Source organism: Sturnus vulgaris, chromosome 7 (genome assembly GCF_052056855.1).
Source record: "Sturnus vulgaris isolate bStuVul1 chromosome 7, bStuVul1.hap1, whole genome shotgun sequence".
Taxonomy (NCBI): domain Eukaryota; kingdom Metazoa; phylum Chordata; class Aves; order Passeriformes; family Sturnidae; genus Sturnus; species Sturnus vulgaris.
The window spans coordinates 27,223,068-27,240,694 of NC_142249.1; the positions used below are offsets into that span (position 1 = coordinate 27,223,068).

General features: G+C 38.3%; 1 protein-coding gene across 1 annotated transcript; it reads left to right on the top strand.

Annotated features, from left to right (window-relative positions):
- The first annotated feature begins 17 nt into the window (after positions 1-17).
- On the top strand, positions 18-17,422 carry PECR (peroxisomal trans-2-enoyl-CoA reductase). Its single transcript, XM_014889754.2, has 8 exons — positions 18-145; positions 3,120-3,253; positions 10,589-10,754; positions 11,431-11,512; positions 13,024-13,120; positions 15,254-15,364; positions 15,899-16,010; positions 16,133-17,422. The coding sequence occupies exons 1-8, from the start codon at positions 25-27 to the stop codon at positions 16,219-16,221; spliced, it is 912 nt and encodes a 303-aa protein (XP_014745240.2). The 5' UTR covers positions 18-24; the 3' UTR covers positions 16,222-17,422.
- Positions 17,423-17,627: the final 205 nt, after the last annotated feature.

Genomic DNA, 17,627 nt, shown 5'->3' on the forward strand with positions numbered 1-17,627 from the left:
GCGGGCAGGGCAGGGAGGGGGAAGATGGCGGCGGCTGCGGGGCGCGGGCTGCTGGCGGCGGGGCTGTTCCGCGGGCGGGTCGCCATCGTCACCGGCGGCGGCACCGGCATCGGCAAGGCCATCGCCGCCGACCTGCTGGCGCTAGGTGGGCGCGGAGCGGGCTCCGCAGGAAGCCCCGGTGGGGCAGCGGGGCGAGGCGGTGTTGGGGGGGCGGATGGAGGGGCAGTGCTCCGTTCTGGGGGCTGACGGCGCTCGGGGACGGGGTGTGAGGAGCCGTGGGTAGGACACTGTGACAAGATCGGTGAATAGCAAGGGCTACGAGATCAGGTTGAGGTGGGGCTGTGCCTTTTGGCCCGCAAAGCACGCGCTATTTTAAAACACAGAGGTCAATGAGGTTATGTTAAACCAGGACCCTTTCTCTCAGACTCTCCCTTCAATGAGTTCTCCTCTTACTTTTACTTGAATTTACGAGGTTGTTGAACCTTGAACAGAGTAGTATCCTTGAACAGTAACATCTTAGAGATACAATGCTTCTCCCATGTGACTGCGATTTCGGGAACGTCCTGAGGTTGAAGAACACCTTCATGATGCACGGCGTAGGTTTCCTTTCCACGCTGAATACAGAGAAGTGATAAAACCTAGAGTGAAAGGCATTCTGACTTTCTGATGTGCGACCGGGAGAGGTAGAAAGGACTCCCACATCCACCTTGCAACACCTTTCCTGCAGATTTCAACATCAGTGCTAGGGATCATCGGCAAGGGTTTGGATAGTTTATTGTCACGATTGGATTCAGCGCCTTCAGAGTACCAACGCTAGTGTTAATCCTCTCTGTGTCACGCTGCCGTGGTTTGCATTGTTGGAATGTGCACCGCTGCACTGCATAGTAAAGAGCTTTCTTTGTTAAGGCTGTGCTGGGAGACATCTCTGCCTCTCCTGGCCTTTGTGCCGCAGCTTTCCACTTGCTTTGTGGAGCTGAATGGAGGATTAGTTCTGTTACCTTTGTATTACTGGGGAACGAAGTATTTTTTTTTCAAATGTCTTTACATGCTGCTTTAAAGAGGCGCTTTTAAAGCATCATTACACTGTTGGTTGGTGATGTTACCCAATTACCTTAAAATTGTGCTTAATTTGATCTATGCTGTTTTTCTCAAGCAAAATACAGTAACAAAAGGGTGTCCATAACAGCCTAAATAAAACACAATAGAAAACAAATCTATACAAAGCACATGAGATAAAATGAAGAAAGAGCTATACAGGGCTTAAGACTGAGTGAGTAACCTTCCTTGCCTGTAGACTTGCTTGTTACTGCTGACAAGATGATGATCAGGAACTATTTCCATGTATACTCTGCACTTCAGGTAAGGGGGGCTGGTTCTTACAGGCATAAGAGCAGTGTCAGATAATGCCAGTCATGATATGCATTGTTTATATAACCAGTCTCCTTTGAGGCCTTCTGGGCAAATTTAAACCTTTTATCTGGAAACTTATGCCCTTTTCTCTGACCCTGTCAGGAAACTGTCTGGTCATTCCTTGTGAAGAAAATTAAATGATGTAGTGTCAGCTTGCACAATATGTACCAAGTGTTCTTCAGTGATTAGAATCTTGCCCTCTCCCAATTAGTTTATTTAGCAAAAGTATAGTCTTCTACTGGACCTTATTCTATATCAGTGTGTGTGTAAATAAGGGCTTAAGTTAGTAAATACAACTGGGCTACTATGATTCAGTATTTTGTGTTAATTGGTAATTGTGTGTGGCATTTTATGAACTTTGTGTTAGTTAGGTGGTTGTGCAAGTGACTGGAGTTCTTAAAAATCAGGAGACCTCAGAGACTACTGTCTTTATATGTGTTGTTTTAAGATGGCCACTAATTAAAAGGGAAGCTCCTATTCCTAAGGGTGTGTAGTTGTAACGCTTCCCTCTGGGAGAATTAAACTCTTTTATCTTTAATATTTTTTTTAATATATAATTTCACAAGACAGCCTGAGTCAAATGAACAGCTTGCTGCTCTTTGCTCCCACTAGTTATTTTGAGTTAATTCTGGTGTTTGCTTGATCACATAAGAGGCCGAATTCCACTCTGCAACGGGGGAGGGGGGGGAAGCCCCACACCTGGCAAGATGTCAGCTTTTTCCCTTTTTTTTGTCTGGTTGAGGATGGTTTATATTAAAGCAGATGAGCAGCACTCCTGGTATGAAGAAGGGATTACTTCTGCTGAAATGCTAAGATTATGGAAGGAGCAAATTGTGAGCAAGACCTTCTTGCCTGCTTGGCTAGTAATTTGCTTATCCATTACATGAAATTGCTTGCCTGCTGGATTTGCACTAGGAATTAATTTGGTATCCTTTGGTTTAGGCTATGTAGTAGCAATTGCTGAAGCCTTAAAGCTGTCCTGAGTCCACTGGTGTGATAAAAGAAATTAGACTGGTTGTAGTGTGCTTGACTTAAGTTTGGCACATGCATTGTTTTTTCTCCATAGAATGAGTCCTTCTGCCTCCAAATGCTGAAAAAAAGAGTACTTGAGCTCCTGCCTTATTTTATTTTCTCTCCTTTCTGCAGCTAGGATTCTGCAGTGCCACAGGGAGGGCTCTGTTCCCACTGTCTGTAGACTGCAGATAGGGATTAATCTTATGAGGCTATTATCCTTCCCTTCAGTCTCTGTAGAGTTAAAAAGCAGACCATCACATTTACTCACTACTAGTCAAAATTACAGCCAATTGTACAGGAAGATTATTTTTGTGGTTTTAAGAGCAAGCATTTTTTGTAATCAAGACCTGCTGAAACATCTTTAAATCACTTAATTGATAAATGAGGCAGCTGTGAGCAAAAGCAGCAGAAGTGATGTCTGAAAGCTGCTTTGCTGACTCTGCAACTCACAGGCTATCTTCCCTTCCACAAACCTTGTGGACTTTTTTTTTTGTAATTTCTCTTTTCCTGGCACAGGGGGATCTTGTTGCTAGGAAGCACCTGACATCAGTCATTTCTCTCTCTTGGAGGAACTTCAACACTCTATTTTCTAGTCAGTGACTAATAAATGCACATCCTACAGGATATCTCCATGATGTTACTAAAAAAGTAGCATAATTGTGTTAGCTGAAGAATGTTTCATTTTGTTTCTACAGGCTGCAGTGTTGTTATTGCCTCTCGTAAATTTGACCGATTAAAAGCTGCTGCAGAAGAGCTGAATAATAGATTTGCTTCCATGAGTCCTGCCCAAGTGATTCCCATAGAGTGCAATATCCGCAAAGAAGAAGAGGTAAAGATTAGTGATCTTCTTCTGGGCTTAACATATTAAAAGCATATTATGTATAGAAATTCTTAGATCTTTAAAGATTTCTGGCCTTCTCAAAAGTAGCTTAGATGAAAGGTGGAAAGGTGAACCAAAGCTCAGTCAAATTGATCTGGATAGATGTGCTTCCCAAGGAAAGACATTTGTTAGCCACCTAAGCAAAAAAGCATTTGTAAATATTGGCAAATATTTTTCTGACCATGCTTGCATATTTCAGATATTTCTGGGAGGCACAGGCCTTGGAACTGGCATGTTCTACAGGGAGCTAGAGCCCACGTAGCATGATTCTTTGTCACATTGCTGTGACAGAAGTGAGGGGGTGTAAACTTGTGAAGATGGAAATCTCAGAATAGTTCCTTCAAGCAGGAAGGCATAGCATGGAATCTGAATGCTTGTGACTTGACTCAAGTGCCCTGCATTGTCAATTTGGCTTGTAAAAAAGCCAAAAAACCCCACAGATATATAATATATTAGCCATGTCAGAAATTTTGGTTATAGTTTGAGGTGTGCCTCATTGCAAACTCTGTTACTACTCAAGTTGATTTTTAAATTTTTTCTTCATATTACAAAAAATGGAAGATCAAGAGCAAAAGTATGTAATCCAGGTTCTTCAGAATTATCCTATTTTTTTTATCTCGGTAATTAAATATTTAAAAGTCCAACTTCAGGTTGGATTTTTAACTTTTTGAAGACTGCTAGAAAACCCTCCAATAACCACTGATTGCTACATTTTTCTGAACCTCTTGAAGTCTTTCTTAACCTAAATATTAATGACCTTCAGTAGCTATGAAGCTTCTGGAAATATCCTAATATATAGCCATAAAGCAAAAAATTCTTCCCTTGTGGAACAATTCGTGCCATAAAATATTTATAGTGATCTACTCAGACTTAAGGAGATGAACCCTGGGGCTGTGCAGTATGTCACTTCACCTACCAGTGAATTTTAGGTGTATATTTACTGGCATCAGCAGTGCAACATAATAGGTTATGGCAGATGTCAGAGGGCAACTTGCATGATTAAAGCTACAGGAAAGAAAAGAGGTAAAGAGGAAAAAAAGATTAATCTTTTTTTCAGGTCTGTTTCTTGCAGAAAGTACTCTGACATGCTTAATAACCTTCTGGAGGTGAATCTTATTTCTCTATCAGTCTGAAATTGATTAGTGGGAACTGCAGTGTTCTGTGAGATGGTAAGGGGCTTGCTTGGATGGTGAAATGAGGTAATCTCTTAAACTGCCATTCCTTCTTTGTTTCCTTTTTAAGTGTGGCTTAACACCTATTTGACAGAACAGCCATAAGTGGCTTTGGAAATTTTCGAAGCTGCTTTTCAAGCCTTCTTTATAATGCTGTGTAAAGTGTTTAGGCATTATTTTGTATCATGGGTGGCCATACTGATACTTGAAGAAACTTCTATCTTTGCTATTACCTTGCAGTTTCATCATAGAATTGTCCTGTTTCCAGTTTCTTTTAAACTCTACCCATTTACAGACCCAGTAGAACTTTCCTAGAACTTTTCATGTGATATTAGTAAAGGTTCTATTGGATATCTCCTATCAGTGGAAGTTTTCTTCAACCATTGTCCTTTCATGTCTGTTTCTATTGAAGAGAGGCTTCAGAGAAAAAAGGCACATTAAACTCTAGTCTTGAACTTTTCGGTCATTGATTTAGTCTTACAGTTTGACTCACTTCAGTTCTCCAACTGCTCTTATTTCTATTGAAGTTCAATTTAGAAAAAAATTGCTATGAAAATTTCATAAGCCTTTTGCCGACGATCTGAAAAGGAATGCAATTTCTGTTGCATATTAACATAAGAACTTGTGTACCTGTTAAATATTTCTCAATTCCAGATGTCCATCTCCAAGATCAGAGTTTTTATTGGTTTGAGACATCCTGTGATTTTTGTTCTTTAGCTTCTGCATTTCTGGCTCTGTTCTCTTCTGTTAATACTGAGATTCTCAAAGATTGCTAAATCCTGGAATGTGTTACTTAATTTCTAAATTTATTGTTGGACCAGAAATTTGTGTTTTCAGCTCTTAAATTTGTAGTGAGGATAGCATTTCCTTACACTTAGGTACTTTGGATTGTAAATTGAAACTAGATAAACTCAAATTAACAATTGTTAACTTACACTGTTAGAAACTGTCAGAACTGAAGTGTATGGCAGGTTTTCTACTCCCACTGCTTACTATTGCTTATTTATTATCTTTCCTAGAGCAGCAATGGTGAAACGTACTTTTTTCCTAATTTGCACTTGCTTGCCTTGTGGAAACTAGAAGAAAAGTACCTCTGGGCTTTTACTTCAAAGAGTATTGTTCATCCAATTTCAAAACCTACTCCATTCTTACTTAAAATTTAGTGCTTGGGACTTGGAGTCATAGGAACAGGAATCAGTAAAAGATGTCGTTAAGGATTTGTCTAGCCTAGGAGGCAAATATTGAGTAGAGGTACAGTATTTTCACAAATACAGGAAGAGCTTCCTGTTACAGTGGAAGAGGGGAAGAGAGGGCATGTAAACTTTTGGGTTCCCTCAGGAAAGAAATGAGACTAGTTACAGCTGTGTTGGCTCAGCGTGCTACTCATTAGTAGCATTACAACTCATTGTTTGCTTTCAGCTTAGTATGAGTGAAGAGTATTTACCTCAGAAAAGATGGGAGCACATTGTTGGTTAGAGAGGAAAAGCCTCTGCAAGAATTCCGTATCAGTCACTACATCCTCCTTCTTAGCTTTATACCAGGTACCAAAGAACGTGTGCAGGAGAAAAACATTATAAATGTTTCAACAGGAAAAAAAACAACTTAGGAGTTCAAGTTCCCTTAGATGTCAGAAGTGATCTATCACAAGCTTCAAAGCCCAGGAAGTTTCCTGAAGAACTCCATAATTCATTTAATATGTCATTCTCTCTGAAATCTCACTGAAGTCTTTCTAAGAGTAAATCTTTATTTTAAAGGAAGCCATCCTGATCACCTGTAGGAAGAAGCCATTTGTTCTTATTATAGAATGCCATTTTTTTAACCCTCCTTCTCCATCGGTTGTTCTGCATATCTCTGAAGGCCTCTATAAATTTTGTCCTTATTTGAATTTTATAAACTGGAGGGAAGGACTTTGTATAGGGAAAATTTAAGAAAGATGAAGGTGCTTTCAAATTTCCAGAAGATTATTTTTTGCCTCCTATTGCAAATCTTAAAGTAACTAACCTGCTTTGAAGATGACACAGCTCATGCCTCTAGTTTGGATCTGTGAAATTCAAGCATTAGGAGGTTCATCCCTCATCATGTAGTTCAGGATGTTTGTTAGAGCTCTTTCTGGCCTATGAAGAGGCAAAAAAAGATGCAGTGAAATAATTGCTGCAGAAGCTTGATGCCAAATATCATGGGAATAACTTAATGAAGTCACATTTTTAAGTCTCTAAATCTTCATCCTTAGAAGCCCTTTAGCTTTCTAGCAAAGATTACTTTTTTTTTAATGTGCAAGAAATAATCCTGTTTGATGGAGGATTTTCAACAGTGCATAACCTGTCAGGCTTATTTTTGTCATGAGTTTGCTGCTGCTTTTGACTAGTGTTCCATTGAGTCTTCTGTAAAAGATAAAAACCTGTTTTATTTTTAAAAATGGCAGAGTTGAGGGTTCTGGGATAACAGAACCTGAGGTGTCTCTATTCTGTCATCAGAATATATTTCTGTATTCTGTCATGGGGCCTTATCCTGGAGCAGCAATTGTGCACCTGTTCCCTTTTCCTGCGGTTTGGAGTGTATATATTGATAGATGTTGCTTCTTAGTGATTATGAAGCTGAAGTGATTTTTATTATTTGTGTATTTTCTGGCATTGCCCTCATAATGTGCTGAGAGCAGATCAGTTTGCTCTTGCTGAGATGCAAACCAGACAGCTCTGTGTGCATGTGTATTTTTATTTATCTCCTTTTGTGTCTTAAATTTTGAGCTACAGCAAAATCTGTTGACAGAGACAAGACATGAGGAATGAATGTCTGAATTAAGGGGAGAGAGGGAGGGAGAGAGACTGAGAGAGACAGAGACCAAGCAGATGACAGTCATGAGCCATGGATGCACCAATGTCCTGTCAGTCTTCTGGGGGTACCACCTTCATATAGGCCAAGTTTTGAGTATCCATGGGGTGGTCCCAGATGCCATTCCCATAACTTGGGGTGATGTGTATGAGCAGTTGCTTCCTTTCCCACAGTTTGCCACAGTGAGCACTTCTGTCCAGATACATTAACCAAGATGTGCTAACCCGACCTTACCTCTGCTAGGCCTGGAATTAACACTTTCCTGATGCAAATTCCTCCCTTCTGTGCTTCTCTCAAGTTCCTGCTTTGGTGGCTTTTCATCTTACAGTAAGTTCCTTCTGTGGCCTTGACAGTGTTTTGAGACAGGCAGCTGTACTCTTTAAATCCTTACACTTGTAAAGTCTTTTTGTTTTACTCTGTGGACAAACATTTCTTTAACTGGCACCTAGACAAGTAGAAGCTTACATGTCTAGGTAAGTGGAAGATAAAACCTTGTACTGGTAAGCCACAGTTGTTCTTGAAATCAGCAATTCAGAATTCTGTTCATGGTATCTCCTTTTCATACTTGGACTCCAGCAACAGAACCTGCTGCTGGACCAGACCCCAAGGGTAAAATCTGGCACTTGGACATCAACGAGACAACTTCAGACAGACTCAGTGCAGTGCTACTTAGCACATACCTTGTGGCTGAGTTGAGTAGTAGCTTTCCCAATAAACTTTATAGCTTAGCATAGGCTCAGTTGGTTTATAAATACTTAATGCCTATCTGTGTGAAGCCTGTAGTGAAAAACTGTGGCTTGGTGGGGAGTTGTGGATAAGAGATTCTTCTTGTTGTACTTTTAAATAAAACAGCAGTAACGCAGTAAAAATACCTGTTACCACTGGGCCAGAATGCCTATTAGTTCTAGGCACCAAATCACAAATCTCTAACACTCTGTAGTGGGTTGTTTGCCTGTGTGTTTTACTCACACAGCGTGACCTGTGAATGCATGTGGACATTTGTCCCTTTTCCCTGAGTCAATGACTACTGTCATCTCAGTTGTCTGTGAATATGTGCTACTGCATAATACATCGAAGTTGCAGTCACACACAGAAGTTCCTTATTGCAGATCTCCAATCTTCTGGCTATGTCTGAAGTGCCTGATTTTGTTATTTTCTGTCTTTTTCAAAAGAACATCCTAAACTAGTTGCTCTACCTCATGGAGCTTTGCTTTGCTTCCAAAGAGTCTTTAATAGCTTATCTAAGAAGTTCTTTCCAAGTGGATTTTAAAATTATAGCGATAGAAAAGAATCTTCTTTAGTAGTCACTGTGATTTAAATGTGTTCTATCAGACCCTCCTTCTCCTTGTGCTGCTGGCTGTTGTCACCATGTTAATTGTACCTGGGAGAAGCACTGCAGTGATGCTTTTTCTACAGCACAGAAGACTATTTGAAGATTGCTACAGTTGGAGCCATGTGAGCTGTCACTGGAGAACCTTCTGGCCTTTCCTGCCTTTCAGAAAACAGAACTGATATGCATTTGTTGTTCTTAATTTTTTTTTTCCTGAGAATGTGGTGCAATATGTAGGAGCAAAAACTGTTCCTTAAGTGCAACTTATGGACCATTTTGAATTGATACACTATAGCATATAGCATACATTTTGTCCAGCTGTTGAGAACTTGCTTTAATGCCTCTTCTCAGTGGATTTTTCTTGTTAATTTGTTTTCTGTCTTTTCTTTTTATCATTCTTGGCATTTTTCCTTCTCTCTGACTGTCTCCCATCCTTCCATAGTCTGAATAGCCTTAGTCTGTTCAAATCTTCTTTGTACTGAAACCATTTCTGTTCCATAAATGAGCCCATATTTCAGTGACTTACAGAGAATACTGTTCAAAGATTCTCAGACTGACAGGGGAAGAGTTTGATACTGCCGAGAAAAGCATAACTTTTGCTGCCTAGCTAGACATGACTTTCCTTTGCTCACAACAGGAGAAAAGAAAAGCCAGGATGTCCTTGTGGCATGGCTGTTCCTCCAAGCTATGAGTTTAGGGCTGCTGTCACAGCTGTTGTGGTTTTCTGGGTTTTTTTCCTCACATCCCACAGCCTGCAGTGACTAATAAGTGAGGAATAAGATGACATTCAGAATTTGAGGATTAGGTTTAGGTATCAAAATTATTTTCTTAAGGCATTTTTTCTCAGCAGGCACTAGGTTTTCAGTCATTACATGTTTAGGGTTTTTTTCTTTCAAGAGGTGCATCCTAACAGGGTCCATACTATCCTGTTAAACCACCCTGTGCTGTTAGCAATTAAAGATGTAAGGCAGCTATTTTTATGAGACTGGGTTGTGTCCTTGTGAGATACGGATAATGCATTGCTTGCACTTTTTTTTTGTTTCTGATGTTTTCTACTGCTAACTCAATACAGAGAAAGGCTGATTGATATCCTTCCCCTAGCCCAATCTGTTTGAGTGGCAACATTGCTCCACCTGTTTGGTTTTTTGTTTTTTTTTCTTCTGTTTTTCTCTGACCACAGATGCTAGATTATCTTTTTATGTATGCTTGAGTAGGAATAATTGATGCATGGTATCTACTTATCATTGATGATGTAAGCAAGAAACAGTTGTGTTGTCCCATTTCTTGTTTCTTGAGATAAATATTAAATTATTAAGTTGCTGCTATGGAGTTCTTATTACTATCTTGCAATAATAGTTTTGCTAAATAAAATAACTTGTATTTCCAGCATTTTTTAGACTTCATGTTTTGTAGGGTAATTAGCCTTCTTGCTCTGTGTAAGAAGACTGGCTATTTCCAGCTCTTATGTCAGAGCTGTAGTGCATGTACTAAACCTCTATGTAAGGATGATAAAACTCCACAAGATGATTTATGCTTTCTATTTAAAATGGTCAGGTTTATATGGTCAGATAAAAATAACAGCAGCTACCTTATACGGAACTCTTCACAGATCTCATGTGAACACCCCCATTCTTCTGAAAAACATCAGGAGATCTTTAGTAGGTCATTTTGTGTCTGTTTGATTTTACCAATCTTCAGCAGCTTAAATCCCTTTCTTCTTTGGGTGGTGGTATTTTATACAGCACCTGCATTATACCAGCAACATTTCCTAAGTAAACAGGGATACAGCCCAGCCCTTCCTGGCTGGCTAAACCTGTCATACCAATCTTACAGCCTTGCTGAAGGCTGGAGCTCCTCCTTTTCTGTGAAAAGGGCATGAGGGAGAAAATACTGTCTGAGAACAAAATTGGATAGACCTTGATCATCATACCACATTAACAAACACTGTTTCAGGTGGAAGCTTTGGTGAAGTCTACACTGAGTCTGCATGGGAAGATTGACTTCCTGGTGAATAATGGAGGGGGCCAGTTTACAAGTCCTGCTGAAGCCATCCGTGCAAAAGGCTGGAATGCCGTGATAGACACAAACCTGACAGGGACTTTCTATTGTTGCAAAGCAGGTAAGGTCTGAACAGTAACCTTTTTATGTTTATTTGGCTTTGTTTTTTACAGAAATACCAGAAGATAAGAAATATAAAGTTTCCCTAGTTTCTTTTTTTCATGCACTTATCTGACAGTGGATATTTATTTTCCTGAATCTCATCCAAAGCTTTGCATTAAATGGTGTATTGCATTTGTTCATAAATATAAACGTACATTTAGGCAAGCACGATCTTCTGGTTAAGGCTGGGTTTGGGAAGTCAGTTGACTTGGATACTCATTTAAAAGACTATAGGAAAATCACTTAACTTTTGTGGCCTGTATTCACTATATATAACATAGGGAAATACTTTCTTCAGAGATATAAACTTAGGCTTAAATTTAAGTTTGGTATGTCATTCTCAGATTGCATTTGGAATGTGGAAATTAAAGTAATTTACATGGAAAACTGAAATCTTGATTTCCATCAAATGCTTCTTTACAGTCTTTGAGCCTTACCTGGACTTTGCCTGTTGCCTCATGGCCTCACCTCTGGATTGGCAAGGCTGTGGTACAAATAGCAGATTTTTTTTCTAAACCAGTATGACAAATGAGTAGAGTGATTGCAATTAAGAGTCCAAATTTGGTTTCCAGTTGGCAAGTTCATTTGTATGCATTTCTTCTGATATTTATAGGTTATCTTCCTCCTTCATACAGTGTACAATGCCTGGATGCAGGATCATGGAGGAGCCATTGTCAACATTACTGCTGCTGTGAGAAATGGCTTTCCTGGAATGTCGTAATATATATTTTCTTCTTACACTTTCTTATATTTTTCCCCCATAAGTACTACCTGTTCCTAAACACTTCAGAAAGGTCATGAGAGAGCAAGAGTATCACTTGGCTGTATGTGTGAGGATCTCTTATTAATCCAGTAGATGGCATCTCTGGTCTCCACTTGTTTGTAAGAAACTATGAAGCAAGGCTTTCCAGTGAATTGGAAATTCATTTAATTGGAAATAGTTCCCTTTTCAGTTTGTTGTTTTTGTCGGTTTTTTTTAAACTTTGAGTTTCTGTTGAAGAAATATAAAATGTATTTTGAGTAAGTGTTGCATTATATCTTTTGTCCTCATGCAGGGTTGAATGGTTTCAAAACCAACATTTTTTAAGGAACAGCAGAATATTTTCTCACTGGCTTGTTCTTCACAGTACAGAATAAAGATAGAGATCCACATGGTGGTGCTGAAGCTACAGTTATTTGAGTATATCCACTGTGGTATCTGGTTCAACTGTCATGGCAAATAGACTGAAGATGTTTCAATTTGAGTTGAACTAAGAGGAAAAACAAGCTCATTCTGAATAACAGTGGAATGTTTTTCCTAAGTAACCGTTGTATGTAGATGGATAGACAAAACTATTTCCAAATTAAATTGAGTTGAAACTTCTTGCAGAAATGAACTGTTGAAAAAGATATGCCTTTACAAGTCTAGCCACCACTCATGCCAAAAGTCACTTGATATGAGTGTTTTATAAGTATTAATTTTGAACATAACAGTTGTCATGTTTCCTCAGAGTGTGCCTGGAGGTAATCTATTTCTGGCCTAGACATATGAATAAGTTACATTATCTTATGTCTTTCTTAAGCTTTTCTTATTATTTTGCTGTATTTGAGGAACTATTTTTATCCATATCTTCTTATTTTATCTATCTCTCTGTTTTGCTAGGCTAAAGCAGCTAAATTTATTCATTTTCTCTGACTACAACTGTCTACAATTCATTACTGCAGTAATTTTGTTTACATTAGTTCAAGCTTGTAATCATTTCAGACTAGTTACCTACAGCAGCAAGGTGCAGGTGTTCACTCTGACTCTCATGTCTCTATCTCCATCCACCTACAGTAATTTTTGAATAGTGACTTATTTTAATCATGTTTGTCACAAGATTTAAACAATCTTTCAGATCACTGTTCTTCCAAGTGTTGCTTTACCTGTGCAGGCTACAGGTAGTTTTACACAGCTTGAACTTCAGTTGTTTCTCTTTTTATATGCCTCCTCCTGCAGTAGAGTGTAAGTGACCCCATTTTGCATTGGGAAAGAGATTTTAGGTATTTCTAGCAATGATAGGACATCACAGCATGGCTTGTTTAAACAGCCATGGTCAAACTTGGAAACTAGAGAGTCTCTCTCTTCCAGATACTTGGTCCAGCCACAGAAAACCACTCTGAATACCCTAATGAGGCTGCAGTAGAATTAACATTGGACACTCTTAGCTAAGGGAACAGATGCTTCCTTTGCTTTCTTTTCTCCATAGGCACTCAGGAGCTGCAAGAGCTGCAGTGAATAACTTAACCAAGACTTTAGCTTTAGAATGGGCTCACAGTGGAGTGAGAATCAACAGCGTTGCTCCCGTAAGTAATGGCAAATGATCTGATTAAAATTGCTGTTATACCTATTCACAGTTAGAGCTTTTGGACCAAAATAGATTTTAAAATTTATTACCAGTGCAACTGTGTGTGTATTATGTATTTATTTATTTTTAATTTCCTTGCTGTGTTCTTTGGGCCATTTGACAGTGTTTTTGTACTTTCGGATGATGAGTCAGAGGATGTGGGATAAAATTACTTCTGCTTTCTGCCTTGACTTGGCACACTTGGTTTTTAGGTTTTTTATAGCTAAATGAAATTATACTGGTAGGAGTTGGTGACCTGTCTTACAAAGCCTTGACATAAAATTACAGAACACTCTATGTTTCAGTAATGGATACTTTACTTCCGAGTTCAGGAAACATTTTCTGTTTGAGGTTCAGGTATGCTAATAGTTTCCACCTACATTTACAAACTTAATTCAAAAATCTCTGAATGTCTAACATAATGCCTTTTCCTTTGTCTTCTACATGTTAAGTTAGTTCAGCTTTAAGCATATAAAGAAACTGTAGTTGGGGTGTACCTTCTCTCAGAGAAATCATATGTAAAAATGTGTGTTTTGATTTTTTTTCTTATCAAGTTTATGCAGACAAGAAACCACTACACAGGTCAGCTAAAATATGCCTGCCACATTTCTGAGGAAGTAAACAGCAGGTAGAATTGTTTTAAATAACTATATAGAAAGAACAACTACGTTTTGTAGTGCAGAAGTTACATAGAAGCTCTAGCCTTGATATTTGAGAATGTGTGAGCTATTGTAATTTTCTCTTATCCACAATTTATTTTGTACATTTACTCCCCTGAAATTAATAGAAGAAACATAAACTTTTTCTGGCTACTTCTACAGTCAGAATTTAACTTATCTCACAGCGAGTGTCATAGGTGAAGTGTCATATTTGTTTAAGTGATCCCTAGGAAAATCTTGCTACTATTTTTGTAGAATGTCTGTTGTGCCTCTTGTCCTAAAACATCTGGCTTGCTTTGTTTGGCATAGCATAGAATGCTTAATGGCAGATGTGTGTTAATCATTCAGGTACAGGCTTTTATGTAACCTTTGTGAGACCCAATTCATCTGGAGACATATTAAATAATAAGATTACTGACTTGTATTTCCTGTTTATCTGCTTTTTCTGATTTATCAAGTCTTGGGGAAGTAAGTAATTAAGACAGCATTATTATGTGAATATACTTTTCAGGCATGCTAATTACCTAATGAATCATGCTGATTAGATATTATAGCACATGTCAGAAGAAGTTTTTGATGAGCGAACACTTCAGGGCTTTGGCTGTTTCAGGAGTATTTGCTAGCTTTGTTACTATGCTGGTAACAAAAGTCCATATTGTAGTTACAATAATACTTCTGTCACTGTTGTGGACCCATCAGGTCTGTGGCAGCAATACAAAATTGTTACTGCTTTATGGGAGGAGAGTAACCTGCAGAGAATGGATACACAGAGAGAAAAATATGCATTCTGAAAAAAATAGTTTCACATAAGTTATACGCTTCATGGGTGAATTAAAATTTTGCTATTTTACTTAAACTTGAGTCCCAAAAGTTCTATCCTAACTGGTGGATGTAAATCTGTGTTCGCATTGCCATCTTCCTTCTCAAAACTAAACCAGACTGTGTGGTCACCAGAGCAAACACAGTCATCTTTTCCTGCTTCTACAGCAGCTAAGTAGGGAGAGTCAGAATTCTGACTGAAATTTGTCTGCTTCTGTAATTCACAATGAATCGGATAAGTGCTCCTACAGATGACAAGAAACTTTTGAGAACTTGATCTTGAGGCTTTGTAGTTTCCTGCTGTAATTTAACATGAAATGCTTCTAATTGCAAAGCAGCCTCTGGGGTTTTTATACCCCACTTTTTTGTTACTGAAGTGACAACGGAGAATTGGCATAATCAGAATTATTGTGCTTGAACAGAGATGTGGCTAACAGCCAAATTACCTTCTTGTATAAATTATACTATGCCATTGCATTCAAAAATTTATATTCAAGTGCTCTTTAGATAGTTCAGTCCCACAGAAAATCAGTAATGACAACTTCACAATTTTAGAATGATCAGTTTAAATGTATGCAAGAGAACTTAAGTTTCACTGTGCTGTTTTTAAATAGGGGCTGGTATTTTCAGAAACTGCTGTTGCAAACTATGGAGAACAAGGTGTAATGATGTGGTTAAAGAGCATACCAAAGGTTCCTGCCAAGAGGTCGGCTGTTCCTGAGGAGGTAATGTATTTCAGAATGTTTCAGAGACGTCTACTTCTATGTCTCTATTTTGAAGCACTTTATTATGTGGAGAACAAAAAAGATTTAATTTTGCACTGTGATGGAATATTTAAAAAGAAGAAAGTTTGTAGCAATGTGTGGTTGTGCCAAGTGAGAGACTTAACCAGTAGTCAATGTCATATAGAAAATTTGCAGCTGAAGTGTTTGATAGTAGACATTATTTCTTGAAGAAGTTGCCTTCTGCAAGGCACTTGCACTTAGCTCTCTTCCACCAAGAATGTGCATCTTTGATAAATCGATCAACCTTTTTCTGTTGGTTTTTTGGTACCTGAGCTGCTCTGTGACAGCTTAATGGTTTTCCTCTGTTAAATGCTTGATGTTTGTGGCTGGAAGGATGGCTTTAAGGCTGTTGCAATTTTCATTACTAAGTAGAAAATGTTACTGTATCTTGCCTGTAAACGTTTTCACAAGCTTCTTTGACATGAACAATTCCCAGCAGTTTAAGAAAGATTAAAATTGTCATTCTTTTGCTAGATCTCTCCTGCAGTATGTTTCCTGCTGTCTCCAGCTGCATCATTCATAACTGGGATAACCATGGTCGTGGATGGTGGCCAGAGTTTGTATGGCCATGCCCTAGAAATACCTGGTAAGAAATGGGCTACAAAATAATGCCCTTCAAGTGACTCAAGTTGTGCAGTGGGAGGACACAAAACTAAAATGTCTGGTTTCTCTATCAACTAACTAAATTCTTCTATTTGTTTTCCTCAGATCATGACAGATGGCCCTTACCACCAGAAGGAAAAAATTCTGAAATGCTGAAAAAGCTTCTTTCTGGCGAGTTCAAACCAAAGCTGTAAAAGAAAGATTTTTACCTTGTTCCCTGTTGCACCCTTGCTGATAATCTCACTTTGTGATTTGGCCTTACTATTCTCAGTAATAATTTTTTTAGGCTCATATGTAACTACATTAAGTGCCTTGATTTTGTTGGTTTATATTTAAAACTTTTGAACGGCTTTGAAAACACTCACCCTGAAAACATTCAGTCTTTTGGGAAGGGAAAAGATACAAAAGACAGATTATCCATTTGCACGGGCATTAAGTAATGAAGAATCTCAACCAGAAGTGAATAAAAACAATACCTATTTTGCAGTGAAGGTACCCAAGAGGGAATGTTTAGGAATCCTTCTGTTCACCATGAATTTACAGAAAAGGTCATTTAAATCTTTTACTATTAGTTGCATCAGTAACCCTTGGGTAAGTGTTAGCTCTACACGGTTTCTCTTCAGCCACATACTGAGCGCTCAACAATGGTTTTAAAGACTAAGTAGAGTAAGAATTTCCCTGAAAATAAATAAAAAGGTGGAATACTGTTATTAATGTTTCAAACTAATTTGGTATATCATATTTGGAATGCTTGCAGATATGACATAATGGAGTTAAGCTGGCTGCAACTTGAATTTGATAACAGAATAAGCAGATAATAAATGCAATGATGGAAAGCAGTAAAGATTCAACAATTTAACATGCAAAATCTGTGTATATTGCACTGCTTTCTGCAGCATGCTGCACTAGTAAAGGAGAAATTTGGAGCTTTTCATTTGCCAGCTAAAATATCTTTTATCCATACTGCGTTGTCTTACAATGTTAACAGAATTTTGTTCATTACTGTATTTAGGTGTGGTTTTTGTGAACAATGCAGAGATGCCATTTAAAAACCAGAAATCGTATAATACATCACTCGAAGAGGCTTATTTCTAAATTTTTTATTCACTTTAAGGCAAATGTTCCCATGTCTGCTAACTTTAGGGAAAATATAAAAAATAAGTAATGGCTGTTTGTTTGCTGTAAAAACTGAAATTCCTGGAACCAAGTTGCTGCTATTGAAGGGAACTTTTAATACTTCATTTTGGACTGAATGTAAGAGTCTGATGATTGTTTGTTCTCTGCAAAGATATTTGACGTTTGTGTCTTTCAGTAAATTATGTGCTCTTATATAGGTACATGTAGATTGCTTTTTCATGAAAATTAAATGAATGCAAGTTTTTGGGTGAAGGAGGAGTTTGAGCCATCATGTGTGTTTTTTCTGTTTTAGCCTCATTCCTTAATAACTGGACAGTCATTTATGTGGCTATGAGAAATTGGTATGGAGATAAAGCCAACTTTTTTCAAACCTCTTGTGCAGGGTATATTTTGTTTATTGCAAATATTAGTTCAGGGTACTCAGCAAGAGGATTCCTGGAAGTAAATGCACCTGATAGGTAAC

Excerpts from the sequence above, each read along its gene's own strand:
- PECR (XM_014889754.2), top strand. The coding sequence starts at position 25 with ATGGCGGCGGCTGCGGGGCGCGGGCTGCTGGCGGCGGGGCTGTTCCGC. Across the intron at positions 146-3,119 it reads CGCCGACCTGCTGGCGCTAG|GCTGCAGTGTTGTTATTGCC; the intron begins GTGGGCGCGGAG and ends TTGTTTCTACAG. Across the intron at positions 16,011-16,132 it reads CCATGCCCTAGAAATACCTG|ATCATGACAGATGGCCCTTA; the intron begins GTAAGAAATGGG and ends TGTTTTCCTCAG.